This window comes from Oncorhynchus clarkii, chromosome 27 (assembly GCF_045791955.1).
Source record: "Oncorhynchus clarkii lewisi isolate Uvic-CL-2024 chromosome 27, UVic_Ocla_1.0, whole genome shotgun sequence".
Classification (NCBI taxonomy): domain Eukaryota; kingdom Metazoa; phylum Chordata; class Actinopteri; order Salmoniformes; family Salmonidae; genus Oncorhynchus; species Oncorhynchus clarkii.
In genome coordinates, this window is record NC_092173.1 from 33089618 (window position 1) to 33105450 (window position 15833).

The 15833-nt window shown below is 44.8% G+C and overlaps 1 protein-coding gene across 1 annotated transcript in view; it reads right to left on the minus strand.

Annotated features, from left to right (window-relative positions):
• The window catches only part of LOC139385511 (roundabout homolog 2-like), a 344996-nt gene that overhangs the window by 75505 nt on the left and 253658 nt on the right, over window positions 1-15833 (minus strand). The window contains exons 9-14 of the mRNA XM_071130632.1: window positions 15325-15496; window positions 9804-10009; window positions 8031-8112; window positions 7254-7419; window positions 6985-7151; window positions 5381-5502 (exon numbers count right to left, since the gene is read on the minus strand). Coding sequence (XP_070986733.1) covers window positions 5381-5502; window positions 6985-7151; window positions 7254-7419; window positions 8031-8112; window positions 9804-10009; window positions 15325-15496 — 915 coding nt within the window. The remainder of the gene's footprint in view (window positions 1-5380; window positions 5503-6984; window positions 7152-7253; window positions 7420-8030; window positions 8113-9803; window positions 10010-15324; window positions 15497-15833) is intronic.

Below are 15833 nucleotides of genomic sequence, written 5' to 3' on the forward strand. Positions count from 1 at the left end.
GAGAGAGAGCGAGAGAGAGAGCAGAGGAGAGATAGAGAGAGAGAGAGAGAGAGAGAGCAGAGGAGAGCGAGAGAGAGAGGGTAGAGGAGAGAGAGCAGAGAGAGCAGAAGAGAGCAGAGCAGAGGACAGGAGAGAAAACAGATGAGAGAGCAGAGGAGAGAGAGAGAGCAGAGGAGAGAGAGGGAGAGAGAGAGAGAGAGAGAGAGAGAGAGAGAGAGAGAGAGAGCAGAGGAGAGGAGAGGAGAGGAGAAATCGCAGAGAGAGCAGAGAGAGAGAGAGAGCAGAGGAGAGAGAGAGCAGAGCAGAGGAGAGAGAGAGAGAGAGAGCAGAAGAGAGAGAGAGAGAGAGCAACTGAGAGGAGAGAGAGAGCAGAGTAGAGAGAGAGAGAGAGAGAGAGAGCAGAAGAGAGCAGAGCAGAGGAGAGGAGAGAGAACAGATGAGAGAGCAGAGGAGAGAGAGAGAGAGCAGAGGAGAGAGAGAGAGAGAGAGAGAGAGAGAGAGCAGAGGAGAGGAGAGGAGAGAGAACAGAGGAGAGGAGAGAGAGAGAGCGAGAGCAGAGGAGAGCGAGGATAGGAGAGAGAGACAGAGAAAGAGAGAGCAGAGGAGAGTGAGGATAGGAGAGAGAGACAGAGAGAGAGACAGAGAAAGAGAAAGAGAGAGAGACAGAGAAAGAGCAGAGGAGAGAGAGAGATAGAGCAGCATGGCATTATCTCCCTCTCTCTCAGCACACTGGGCACACAGCACCCAGGTCCTGCATAAAAAGGCTTTCAGGAGCACAGCTATCAAAGTCATACATATGCATGTCTCGTTTGTATTGTAAATACCAACAAGTGAAACCTAAGGCAGGGTCCGACATGGCCTAGAACAAACGTGTGAGTGTGAAACGATTGGTCGGTGATTGTCGTCCAACCCAGAGGAACTCTGGGAGAATACAGAATACAAACCAGGGACAATAAAGACAATTCTGTCCAATTGAGGAGACAGGGAGCCCAGAGGTGAGATGGCGCTCTCCCAGTCGATAAGGGGCCTTGGTTCTAAACTTGGGCCCATTTAGCCAGTGAGAGAAAAGTTGAATTTATAATGAGGAGGAGTGGGCATAACTCCCAGTAATGGCTGGTTAACAGTGGGAGAAATGAGCGGGATATTAAGCAGCTGTTTCAGCCTGTGTAGCCGGAGTAAATAATCAGAATGGATTCTGGACTAGCGTGGTGTGTAACTTTCATTAATGGAATGATTTGGGAGTATAAAAGCCTTTCCGAGGGCGCACTATGTTTACTGAATGGGCCCTGATTGATTAGGTGGCGGTGTTCTGTGTTGATTGTACACACACTCATAAAGCAATGTTTAAGTATTGAATTAGCTTTTTAGTCTGGAGGGTGAGAGCTTATTATGGGGTGTCAATAAACATGTCACAGGGAAAACTGCTAAAGTGGTTCATTTAGAAATGAAAGCAGCCACCCCAATGTCACCCAATGACATCATAAATACCAGCTACGGCCTGATTTACTGTAGAACGGAACAACCGGGGCTCGTTAACACAGGACGGAAGAAGAATGTGGAAATAAAGTCACCCTTCAGTAAGAAGAAGAGGGTGCATGTTTAAATGTCATGGTCTAATGTAGAAACAAACTTACTGTAAGTTACTACTGCTGAATACCCTCGTACTGTAAGTTACTACTGCTGCATACCCTCGTACTGTAAGTTAATACTGCTGCATACCCTCATACTGAAAGTGGCCTGATTTCTCTCAATGATTCAGCCTCTGTCCATGTCGTGTTTCTAAATTAATTAAACAGTGTCTCTCTGGCCCCATGTCCGTCCTTATGGCGGGGTAGACACAGACAGACTGTGCAATGTGTGTGTGTGTGTGTGTGTGTGTGTGTGTGTGTGTGTGTTGGGGAGCAGGTTGGTAGGTAAGCTGGTTTGAGCTACACTCCAGAGAGGGAAGACCACAAACATACCAAATATACACAAGTAATGTCAATGTACTTGTTTCTATGCAAAGCGTTTGTCTTACTTCAAAATTAACCAAAGATAGATGCAAGATTGATGAGACCAGATGTCCCTGACACCTCTTTTGATGTTCTCTGCAGCTGAAAGAAACCATTTATCAACTGTTTGATGTTTACTTACTTACAAGCTAGTTATTATACTATTTCAAAGCTGTAGAGTCTTAGGATTTATTTGACTCATATTTCCTTACATGAAAACACCAATAGGAGCCCTGAGGAACACATTGCCAGCTTCAAAGAATCATCATCCCCTTTATATCAACTCTAATGACTTTAGGACTCAAGGTTGTAAAATCAAAGACATACAACAGCCCAGAGCTGGACAGCTTCAGACACTGTTTGAGAATGAGGTTGGTGTAAATTGAAATTGATTTCCCATATTTAATCTTATCTGACAAAATAAAGAAACACACAGACACCTGGCAGACCTGAATAGCAGTAACTAAGTGCAAAGTCTGCTGAATAGTTATGTCTGTGACAGACAGGTGGATTGTCACATGCACCAAATACAACTGGTGTAGATACCTCTTTGGGGTAGGAGGGACACCTGGCCAACATCCGGTGAAATTGCAGAGTGCAAAATTAAAAATACAACATTCGTAATATTAAACATTCATGAAAATACAAGTGTTATACGTACATCAGTTAAAAGCTTACCTTCTTGTTAATCCAGTCGCTTTGTCAAATTTCAAAAAGGCTTTACGGTGAAAGCATACCATGCGATTATCTGAGGACAGCGCCCCGCATACAAAAGCATTACAAATATTGTCCAAACAAGGCGTCACGAAAGAAAGAAATAGCGATAAAATAAATCACTTACCTTTGAAGATCTTCCTCTGTTTACAATCCAAAGGGTCCCAGCTACATCACAAATGGTAATTTTGTTCAATAAAGTCCTTCTTTATATCCCAAAAAAGTCAGTTTAGTTGGCGCGCTTGATTCAATAATCCACCGGTTTCCCTCGTTCAAAATGCATACAAATGAATCCCAAAAGTTACCAATAAACTTCGTCCAAACAAGTCAAACAACGTTCAAATCAATCCTCAGGTACCCTAATATGTAAATAAATTATCAAATTTAAGACGGAGAATAGTATGTTCATTACCAGAGACAAATAACGAAGTGGGAGCCACCTAGAAAAACTACAAATTCTAGCTCATTTAAAAAAAAAAACAAGCCTGAAACTCTTTCTAAAGACTGTTGACATCTACTGGAAGCTCTAGGAACTGCAATCTGGGAGGTATTCCCTTGATATCCCCATAGACAGCCATTATAATGAGTGGTGAGCTCATTATGGATTCTCCTCAGGGTTTCGCCTGCTATATCAGTTCTGTTATACTCCCAGACATTATTTTGTGTTTTCTAGCCCCTACCCCGAAGTTAACCAACAATGCAGTTTTAAGAAAATAGAGTTATGAAAATATTTAATAAATAAACAATAATGAGGCTATATACAAGAGGTACCTGTACCAAGTCAATGTGTGGGAGTACAGGGTAGTCAAAAGAATGTACTGTAGGTAGGGGTAAAGTGACTATGTATAGATAATAAACAGCTAGTAGCAACAGTGTAAAAACAAAGGGGCGGGGCGTGTCAATGTAAATTGTCTGGGTGCTCATTTAATTAATAGTTCAGTAGTTTTAGAAGTTGTTAAGGAGCCTTTTGGACCTAGACTTGACGCTCCGGTAATGCGGTAGCAGAGTGAACAGTCTATGACTTGGGTGACTGCAGTTTTTGACAATTCTTTGGACCTTCCTCTGACACCATGTGATAGAAAAATGACAAATTTACCTGGTTTGTTTGATATTAATAGTTAGCCATTAATACTTAACAAATAGGAAGACATTTGTCTGTTTCATTATGTTTCTGTAAAGAGATGGTTTCCACTTTAGCTTCCAGAAGTTAGTCTGGGCGTAGGTTCAAGGAAATGGGTTGTGCTAGATAGCTTGGGCTGACAATGACTTGGTGATAATTACCTAAAGCTGGCATTCCATAAACAAGATGTGGTGTGTGACCCGAGATAGAGAGAGCCTGGAAGGGTTTAGAACAATGCCTCATTGTCCTGGCATCTGGGAACTAAGACGTATTGGGGTAAATCACCATCTTTTGTAGATAACCAAGGTGGCTTATCGGAGTTGGAACCAGTCTGATTTAGCATGTTTAAGTCCTATATAAGGTCTCTGTTTTATCATTATCATTATATATTCTATTCAAGTGAGAGAGACTTTGTCATTTCTGCAAACAATCATCTTTATTCAATATCGATTAATTATTGCAATAATGAAACCGTCGACTCAACAGTCATGAGGTTGAAAATGTCAGTGAAGACTCTTGCCGGTTGGTCCGCTCATGCTCTCAGTGAATGTCCTGGTAATCCGTCTGGCCCTGTGGCCTTGTGAATGTTGACCTGTTTAAAGGTCTTGCTCACATCGGCTACGGAGAGCGTGATCACACAGTCATCCGGAACAGCCTGTGCACTCATGCATGCTTCAGTGTAACTTCGGGCATTTAGCCTGTCTGGTAGGCTCGTATCACTGGGCAGCTCGTGGAATGGTTTCCCTTTGTAGTCCGTAATAGTTTGCAAGTCCTGTATTGATGATTTTCCGGTTTGATGGTCCATCTGAGGTCACAGCGGGTTTCTTATAAGCATCCGGATTAATGTCCCACTAATTGAAAGTGGCAGCTCTAGCAAATAGCTCAGTGCGGATGTTGCCTGTAATCCATGGCGTCTGGTTGTGATATGTACGTATGGTCACTGTGGGGACGACATCGTTGATGTACTTAATGGTGAAGCCGATGACTGAGGTTGTATACTCCTCAATGGCATTGGATGAATCCCAAAACGTATTCCAGTCTGTGGCAGCAAAAGATTGCTGTAGCATAGCGTCCGCGTCAACTGACCACTTCTGTATTGAGGGAGTCACTGGTACTTCCTTCTTTAGTTTTAGCTTGTAAGCAGGAATCAGGAGGATAGAATTATGGTCAGATTTTCCAAATGGTGGTAAATGGTGGTGGTAAATAGATAGTAACATGACTCTATTGTGAGGATCCACCTGTTTATTATCCGTGTCGTCGTTCAGCCACAACTTGGTGAAAAATAAGATATTATAGTTTTTAATGTCACATTGGTAGAGAGTCTCGAACGGAGCTCATACTGTCTATTCTCCAGTGATTGCACGTTGGCCAATAGAACGAATGGTAGAGGCAGGTTACCCACTCGCTAATGAATTCTCACAAGGCACCCTGATCTCCTCCCCCTGTATTTCCTTATTTTCTTCATGTGAATGATGGGGATTTAGGCATTGTCTGGGAGCAGCATTATATCCTTCATATCAGACTCATTAAAGACCAATCATAGTGTGACACTTACCGTCCAGGTGACCTGAATGGTGGTGGGGCTCAGGACGACCGGGTTGTGAAGACGAACTATGACCTCCCCCAGCTCCTTCTGCACATGTCTGTGGTCCACCCCCTGGGCTGGAGGACTGATGTCTATAGAGAGAGAGAGAAAGAGAGAGAGAGGGAGAGAGAGAGAGAGAGAGAGAGAGGGGGAGAGAGAGAGAGAGAGAGCGAGAGAGAGAGAGAGAGAGAGAGAGAGAGAGAGAGAGTGAGAGAGAGAGAGAGAGAGAGAGAGTGAGAGAGCGAGAGAGAGAGAGAGATAAAGGAAAGTGTGGAAGAGAGAAATAGAGAGAAAGAAAAAGCGAGAGAGATATAAAGATAGATTACTTTCAGTTTTCCTACTTCCGTTTTCAAAGCCACGGTTCCTTCCATTCCTTACAATGAGGCCAAGTCAATCATAAGAGGTTTTGTTGAGAGAACGGATGAATAGACCAATCAGACTCCACAAAGGAGTCGACACTCTATGATCATGACTTCATTTGAAAAGAAGCAACTTCATCTGCATTAGAATGATCTCATTTCAGTTTTAATAAAGAACTCGTTTGGGTTTGAGAAAAGGAAGAGAGACCTTAAGATCCCTTCTCCTCTCTGCTCTTACTGAGGCCCAGCCAGAGAACAACTACCACATCAACGAGTGAACTCTGAACACATGAATGAATGACACTATAAGACTATTTCACAACACAGTTCACATTTCATTCAGACTTGCATGTGTTTTCAGTTAAAAGCCAATCAAAACCCCCATTGAAATGCAGATTCAGTGTGGTCAAAGAAAATACACAATCATGGCAACTGACATATTTTGGTCCCATTACTGAGGGGAAATAGATGGGCAAATACAGAACATTATTCACAAGAGGAAACAGTATTTCAAAACAGGCCCAATGAAAACAGCCAATAGAATCATGAATTACAGAGTCGTAATAGAGGACGACAGGCCAAACGCAGTTAAGCAGACATCAATTCATCTTCAGTGACTGCCATTGCCAATAACCATCTCTGTGCATCACAACGAAGCCAACAGCAAACAAAGAGAGATGTACTGCTATTCAAATTGACTCCCTCTCTCCATGCACAACCTTATAGTGGCCTGCAATTGGACAATGTTAAACGAAAGGTTGCAGGGGTATTGCGGTGGACTGGACTTATCAAATAAATGTAATAAGAAGACTGAGGTCTATACGGCACCTTAATCTAATCTTCTTTGAGTTTGGAGGCAGTCATTTTCTCCAGTTATGATCATTAACATAGCAGGGATAGCGCTAACTCACTTAGGCTTTCCAAAAGTAGACATGCTTATTTTACATAATTGCCTGACTGTAGCCTTAATGAGCAGAGCTGAGATGGATAGTTTGACCTCTGGAAGTTGTTGCGGTGACTATCTCGGTAGAACTGTTACAGCCCACACAGTACCGTGCTGAGAGGCCCTGATAACTATCTAACTGGAACACGATGACCTTTTCCCTATCGAAAGCTGCAGCAGTCAATGTGAAGGGGAGGCTAAATTAGAAATGTTATGATAGGAAAAATGATTACCAGAATCTTTAAAGTTCTATCTGAGTATAAGGCCCATACCTTGTGTCCTAACGGGCTCTGACATGGGGCTGGGGTCACTGAGGCCCTGGGTGTTGACCGCCCGTACCATGAACAGGTAGATGGTGTTGGGGCGCAGGCCTTTGACCGTGTACTGCGTGGTCTTCACGTGGTCTGCAACCGTCTGCCAACTGTTGCTCACCGACTGGCTGCAATGGGACAAAAAAAAGGACATCACAAATGTGCTACCGCAATAATTAAGAAGCAATACAAAAGTGAAAAAAGGAAATCACTCCGGTTCTTCAACCTACCTGAAGGCTTCGATGACAAAAGAGGAGATGGGCGTGGCCCCAGTCAGGCCGGGCTGCCAGGACAACGAGACGCTGTTCTTGGTGACATCAGTGACGTCGGGTTTGGAGGGAGGGCCAAGGAGCTCGTTGTCATCACGGTTCTTAATGACCATCACACCAGCTTGGTCTGGAGGAGATAGAGACCAGTAAATATTTGTCACACCCTGATCTGTTTCAACTGTCTTTGTGCTTTTATCCAGCCCCTTCCAGGTGTCGCCCATCTTCCCCATTATCCCCAGTGTATTTATACATGTGTTCTCTGTTTGTCTGTTGCCAGTTCGTTGTGTTCGTCAAGCCTACCAGCGTTTTCCCCTTGCTCCTGTCTGTTTCTAGTTCCTGTTTTGTAGTTTTCCCAGTTTTGACCATTCTAACTGCCCTGACCCTGAGCCTCCCTGCCGTTTCTGTTTGTCACACCATCCTGGATTATTGACCTCTGCATTATTGACCTCTGCTTGCCCTGACCCTGAGGCTGCCTGCCGCTCTGTACCTTTTGGACTCTGATCTGGAGCACTGACCTCTGGCTTCCCTTAAGCTGTCGTTTTGCCTGCCCCTTCTTCTAGTAATAAACTGTTGTTACTTCGACATTGTCTGAATCTGGGTCTTCCCTGAAACGTGATACTATTGTTAAATGGGAGGATGAAGAGGAATGGATAAATAACTATTCCCAGAATGGAATACAGTATGTATGGTATAATGAGCATGTATTTACTGGGTAAAGACATGTTCACTGTGCCATACCTTTGACCTCCAGGAAGGCGCTCCATGATGTCTCTCCACTGGAGCTGGCAGCCACACAGGTGTAGATCCCAGAGTCAGAGAGCTAGGGTAGAACGGATAAACATAGAACATGTGATGGAACCATCCCTGAGGTCACAACAGTGTGTCATGTGATGGGACCATCCCTGAGGTCACAACAGTGTGTCATGTGATGGGACCATCCCTGAGGTCACAACAGTGTGTCATGTGATGGGACCATCCCTGAGGTCACAACAGTGTGTCATGTGATGGGACCATCCCTGAGGTCACAACAGTGTGTCATGTGATGGGACCATCCCTGAGGTCACAACAGTGTGTCATGTGATGGGACCATCCCTGAGGTCACAACAGTGTATCATGTGATGGGACCATCCCTGAGGTCACAACAGTGTGTCATGTGATGGAACTATCCCTGAGGTCACAACAGTGTGTCATGTGATGGAACCATCCCTGAGGTCACAACAGTGTGTCATGTGATGGAACCATCCCTGAGGTCACAACAGTGTGTCATGTGATGGAACCATCCCTGAGGTCACAACTGTGTGTCATGTGATGGAACCATCCCTGAGGTCACAACAGTGTGTCATGTGATGGGACCATCCCTGAGGTCACAACAGTGTGTCTTGTGAAGGGTCACAACAGTGACTCTTAACGCCTCTTGAAATGCACTGTTGGTTAAGGGCTTGTGAGTAAGCATTTCACGGTAAAGGTCTACACTTGTTGTATTCGGGGCATGTGACAAATAAAGTTTGATTTGATTTGTGTGTCATTGTGAGTGCCTCAAAGTGCTGACGCAAATTTCCTAATGAATTCCATTTTCTCCCCCCCCCCCACCACTTTACCCCCCTCCCGCTGTCCCCCCTGTTCCCGCTGTCCCCCCACCACCCCACCAACTGCAACAAAGGCTGGCTAATTCATTTAGGGTGGGCCACTGAAGCCCCCTGGACCGATGACAGCTGGCTTGTCTCTCCATCCCACTCTCTCTAGAATGTTAGTTTTTTGTTGTTTTTTGTCTCTGCTCCTTCCCTCCATTTATTAAATGAAATGTCAGTGGTCGGCAACTTTGTCAAGCTTAATGAATATTCCACCGAGGCCTCGGAGTGGGGAAAGGAGGATGTGAGGATTTTTAATTCAATCTACCCTAAATGTTGTAAGTTTGTGTGTGTGTGTGTGTGTGTGTGTGTGTGTGTGTGTGTGTGTGTGTGTGTGTGTGTGTGTGTGTGTGTGTGTGTGTGTGTGTGTGTGTGTGTACGTGTGTTGTTTAACTGTTCACTCCTGCAGCTGGAACCTGTCCAGCCCTCTACAGCAGACTCTTGTAAGAGCCGCCGTGTCACTAAGTGATAGTATCAAACAATTTATTAAAATCAATATTGCCCATTAATCTCTTTAAAGCAAAATGATTCCTCACATCACGCTCATGCATGCCTAAGCATGTGACACACCCAGAGGGGAGAGAGAGGAGACAGAGTCCCAGACAGATTTCCATTAAGGGGAATGAATGGAAACAGGGAGGTAGAGAACGAAGGCTGCATACAAGGATTTACACAATAGTACGCAGTATATTTACAGCCCTCATTATATGAACCCCATTACTAGTGTGTGCGTAGTTCTAGCACTGTCGGAACTAGAAGCACAAGGCATTTCGCTACTCGCTTTAACATCTGCTAACCATGTGTATGTGACCAATAAAATTCTATTTGATTTGATTTGATTCTCTTTATGAGTGGACCAGGCTGTGGCTCCAGTGGCTCTCACCCTGAGGCTCCTCATCTGGAGGCTGCCCAGCTCCTGCAGGGACATGCGGGGATCCTTCCCTAGAAGACTGACCCCGTCCTTCAGCCAGCTGATGGAGGGGATGGGGTCTCCTGACGCCTGACACTTTAGCAGGGCCACGCTGTCCACTCCCAGCGTCTGATTGGAAGGACCCTGACGGATTATGGGCGGAGGCCTGTCTGTCAGCACTGGGATAAGGTGAGAGACAGGTGAGAGTGTTAGAGAGACAGAGAGCCTTTTTGATACAGCAGGAAAACAATTCTGCAGCAACAGATAATGTGAATTATTATGTGGATTATAATTTTTCTTAAGGGTTTTTCATAAAAGTCTGACATTTCAAAGTGGAAATTACAAACTTCTGAAGTATTTTTGAAACTCAAATACACTACAAGTAAAACATTTCCTGCACAGGAAAATGATCCTGCAAAGGGGGGATCAATTTAAGATCCTACATCTGTAAGCCTTTTAATGGATTTATCATAAAGTGAAAGGATGTGGTAACGGTATCATAAAGCTGGTCTATTTTCTCAGCAGGTCTTGTAATTCCACCACAGGACAATGACGACGCCCTGACTATGCTTCCAGGAAGCAGAGAAAGAATTGCTGAGTATTGTTTTCCAGACTGTCTATTGATGTGGCGTTGGGCTGGAACTGATTTTTCAGTTACAGGCTGAATACCCTTACATTTACACCTTACCCAGGAGTCTGTGGTGGCGTACAGTGGCAAAGGCACTGCCTGTTGACTCAGGGTGGTTCAGATAAATACTCCATCATGTTCAGTGGGGAACACTATCAGAGATCCCCACTGGCACCCAGAACTGAAACTAAAATTTCACTCTCCAGAGAGTAGCACCCCACAGAAATGATCCAAATCAGTCAGAATTGCAATAATGTAACAAACCCTCTGTGAGGAAAATAAAATAATTGGTTTTGTTTTGTTTATCTCAATGCTGTTTGGATGAACATATGCTTTTGTAATGTGTGGGAGAATGTCTGTGGGATGTACTGTGAAATAGTGTACATGTCAGAGGTGCTGTATCTGTGAGTTACAGTTACCGTGCCCTGGCTGTTTCTGTGTCAGCTGTGGTGGATACTGTTGAGTCCCCTGGCATTACACAGCACACATTAACTAACAGGTAGGATTAATGATGTCAGACCTGCAGGGGCTAATTAGACAGTCAACTTCGCTAACCTTTCAACACATCACACCCTCTCTCTCTCTCTTCCTCTTTCTCTTTACTATCTCCTTCTTTCACTTTCTCTCCTGCAGGGAAGTCAGGAGGAGGGATGGAAGAAACATAAATGCCTTGGTATGGCAGAACCATGGCTTAATTATCTTTAGCTGAGAGAACCATGGCTTAATTATCTTTAGCTGAGAGAACCATGGCTTAATTATCTTTAGCTGAGAGAACCATGGCTTAATTATCTTTAGCTGAGAGAACCATGGCTTAATTATCTTTAACTGAGAGAACCATGGCTTAATTATCTTTAGCTGAGAGAACCATGGCTTAATTATCTTTAGCTGAGAGAACCATGGCTTAATTATCTTTAGCTGAGAGAACCATGGCTTAATTATCTTTAGCTGAGAGAACCATGGCTTAATTATCTTTAGCTGAGAGAACCATGGCTTAATTATCTTTAGCTGAGAGAACCATGGCTTAATTATCTTTAGCTGAGAGAACCATGGCTTAATTATCTTTAGCTGAGAGAACCATGGCTTAATTATCTTTAGCTGAGAGAACCATGGCTTAATTATCTTTAGCTGAGAGAACCATGGCTTAATTATCTTTAGCTGAGAGAACCATGGCTTAATTATCTTTAGCTGAGAGAACCATGGCTTAATTATCTTTAGCTGAGAGAACCATGGCTTAATTATCTTTAGCTGAGAGAACCATGGCTTAATTATCTTTAGCTGAGAGAACCATGGCTTAATTATCTTTAGCTGAGAGAACCATGGCTTAATTATCTTTAGCTGAGAGAACCATGGCTTAATTATCTTTAGCTGAGAGAACCATGGCTTAATTATCTTTAGCTGAGAGAACCATGGCTTAATTATCTTTAGCTGAGAGAACCATGGCTTAATTATCTTTAGCTGAGAGAACCATGGCTTAATTATCTTTAGCTGAGAGAACCATGGCTTAATTATATTTAGCTGAGAGAACCATGGCTTAATTATATTTAGCTGAGAGAACCATGGCTTAATTATCTTTAGCTGAGATAACCATGGCTTAATTATCTTTAGCTGAGAGAAACATGGCTTAATTATCTTTAGCTGAGAGAACCATGGCTTAATTATCTTTAGCTGAGATAACCATGGCTTAATTATCTTTAGCTGAGATAACCATGGCACAATTATATTTAGCTGAGATAACCATGGCACGATTATATTTAGCTGAGATAACCATGGCTTGATTATATTTAGCTGAGATAACCATGGCCTAATTATCTTTAGCTGAGATAACCATGGCCTAATTATCTTTAGCTGAGATAACCATTGCTTAATTATACTTAGCTGAGATAACCATGGCTTAATTATATTTAGCTGAGATAACCATGGCATGATTATATTTAGCTGAGAGAACCATGGCATGATTATCTTTAACTGAGAGAAAAATGGAGAGGAGGTGAATCTACCCCATATGGGCCCTGCTGAATTCATCATTTATTTCTATTTCAGTGATAATATTCCAACCTTTTCCACCACGCTGGAATGCTTTTATCAGAAAAGCTGGTGGTTAAATACATCAACCAAGATTACCATGAGTCTAACCTGCACCCAGAGAGCATTAAAAACAGCCCTATCTGTACATCTAAGGCCTCACTGTTAGTTCTACTTTCCCCATTAACTCACTGAGGGAGTTATCTGCTTGTCACTGTTATCACTTGGCATGATTCTAATGGCCATTATTGGCTCAGATGGAGCCATATGTGTTCCAATGCTTAGACACTGAAACACACCTGGAAGGGTTCTGTTATGTGTCTTAATGATTCCGTCTGCTCTGAGTAATGACTCCACAGCATTACATGTTAACATATTATGACAGAAAGTATGATAAAACCCTGTGTGAGTTTGGCTATTCTGGTCCAGCAAGGAAGGGATGATGAGGATGGTGGTGGATGGATGGCATGATGAAGTGATGGATGCCTGGGAGGAGAGCAGGAGAGTAAGGGGGGGGGGGGTGGCCTTGACTGTTTGCATCAGGAATTTCTCATTACCGATCTCCTTGAACCCAGCTACTCTGCTGGCCTCCCAGGACACTGAATCACCTGCTCCCAGCAGCAGGGGGTGACCATGACCTCGCCCTAGACAGCCAGCTAGCCCTCCTCCTCCACTCCACATGTCCTCCCTCCCTCAGCTCTGCCTAACACCCAACTCCCTCACACGTTCCTCCTCTTACACAGTCCAGCCATACACTCCCTTACCTCCCTATACCTACACAGAGGCATAGATAGACAGACAGTACCACACACCCTTAGAATACAGGATGTGTGTGTGTTCCAACAGACAGTACATACACAGTAAATCTAGTTAGATATTACTGCACTGTTGGAGCTAGAAACTCAAGCATTTCGCTACACCCACAATCAAATCAAATGTTATTTGTCACATGCGCCGAATACAACAGGTGTAGTAGACCTTACAGTGAAATGCTTAATTACAAGCCCTTAACCAACAATGCAGTTTTAAGACAAATAAAACGAACAAATCATTTAAAGAGCAGCAATAGCAAGGCTATATGCAGGGGGTACCAATACGTCTACTAGATGTGTACAGTATGTGACAAATAACATTTGATTTGAACACTAGAACATGAGACGAGGAATGTGTCTTAAGGTTATGACCTCTAAAACCCATTTTAGGGTCATAGAAAAGCATACTAAGAAACATGGAGTGAGATCACAACAATTCAAAATCCCCTTCTCTTACAAAATGGTGTCTGACATGCTTTTCTCTTTCTCCAGGCTGATCCAGGTTTCTGAACTGCCGTCTATCTATCTTCCCATCTCCACAGCAGAACCGATTACAGGCAGTGGGACTGAGCAGGCTCTCATAAGTCATCCTGGAGACTAACTGCTGTCACTCACTCAATCAATCACTCAGTCCTTGACTCACTGCCTCCCTCAGTCAGATGTTGCCGATCAGTATACTGAGACTCAAGGGCAATGCTGTACTCCCTCTCCAGCTAAACTTGAACAAGTTTTTCATTCAATTCTGTCGTAAAAATAAAAATATATATATAAAAAAATGAAATATTGCAAAAGCAAGGTCATGGGCAAGTATAATTTGTAGATATTTCTCCGTCAGAATTCCTGTACATGGTAAAATGTGGTTTCTTTTACGCTACATTTCCCACAGTACTTGGGGATGGGGACGCTCAAGGGCAAAATACACATTAGAGAGTCAACCGGGCAAGGCATGTGCTCTGTTAATTCACTCTGTTAATTCACTCCAAATGAAAGACTCTTTCCTCACTGTTAATTCATGCATGTGTATTATCTAGTTGGAGTACAGTGAAGGCTGTGTGTCTCACTGTGTGTCTGGCTGTGTGCATCTGGCTGTGTGCATCTGGCTGTGTGTCTGGCTGTGTGTGTCTGGCTGCGTGCATCTGGCTGTGTGCATCTGGCTGTGTGCATCTGGCTGTGTGTGTCTGGCTGTGTGCGTCTGGCTGTGTGCGTCTGGCTGTGTGTGTCTGGCTGCGTGTGTCTGGCTGCGTGCATCTGGCTGTGTGTCTGGCTGTGTGTGTCTGGCTGTGTGCATCTGGCTGTGTGCATCTGGCTGTGTGCATCTGGCTGTGTGTCTGGCTGCGTGTGTCTGGCTGCGTGCATCTGGCTGTGTGTCTGGCTGTGTGTGTCTGGCTGTGTGCATCTGGCTGTGTGCATCTGGCTGTGTGCATCTGGCTGTGTGTCTGGCTGTGTGTGTCTGGCTGCGTGCATCTGGCTGTGTGCATCTGGCTGTGTGCATCTGGCTGTGTGTGTCTGGCTGTGTGCGTCTGGCTGCGTGCATCTGGCTGCGTGCATCTGGCTGCGTGCATCTGGCTGTGTGTCTGGCTGTGTGTGTCTGGCTGTGTGTGTCTGGCTGTGTGTGTCTGGCTGTGTGTGTCTGGCTGCGTGTGTCTGGCTGCGTGCATCTGGCTGTGTGTGTCTGGCTGCGTGCATCTGGCTATGTGTCTGGCTGCGTGCATCTGGCTGTGTGTCTGGCTGTGTGCGTCTGGCTGTGTGTGTCTGGTTGTGTGTGTCTGGCTGTGTGTGTCTGGCTGTGTGCATCTGGCTGTGTGTGTCTGGCTGTGTGTGTCTGGCTGCGTGCATCTGGCTGTGTGTCTGGCTGTGTGCGTCTGGCTGTGTGCGTCTGTGTTAATTATGTGTCTTCACAGGTATGTGTGTGTCTGCATTGATATCTGCGTGTGTGTGTGTGCTGATAGCATTGCAGAGTGTGTATGCATACTGCATTAATGGGTGGTGTTGTTGAGTTTTGGCATCGGGGTGGGTATGCGGCAGGCCTCACCATCTGTGACCTCTAGTTGGGCCTTGGCGAGGATGCTGCCAGCCACGGTCAGGGCCTGGCAGATGTAGTAGCCTGCGTCTGCCCGCTGCACAGCCGAGATGGTCAGGTCTCCACTGGAGGACACAGAGAAGCGACTGTTGGGCTGCTGGGGCTGGTTGGGAAACAGTAGGCTCTGCAGGAAGAGAGGAAGCAGGCCAATTAGTAGAGGGACATGGACTCATTACAGCCAGGAACACATCCAACTGACAAACACTCACATAGCTTCATCACTCTGATCTGGACACGCACACACGCACGCACGCACGCACACACACACACACACACACACACACACACACACACACACACACACTGAGACAGGAGGGAACACGGTCTGAGAGCTGGGAGAGAACACGGTCTGAGAGCTGGGAGAGAACACGGTCTGAGAGCTAGGCGAGAACACGGTCTAAGAGCTGTGAGGGAACACGGTCTGAGAGCTGGGAGGGAACACGGTCTGAGAGCTGGGAGGG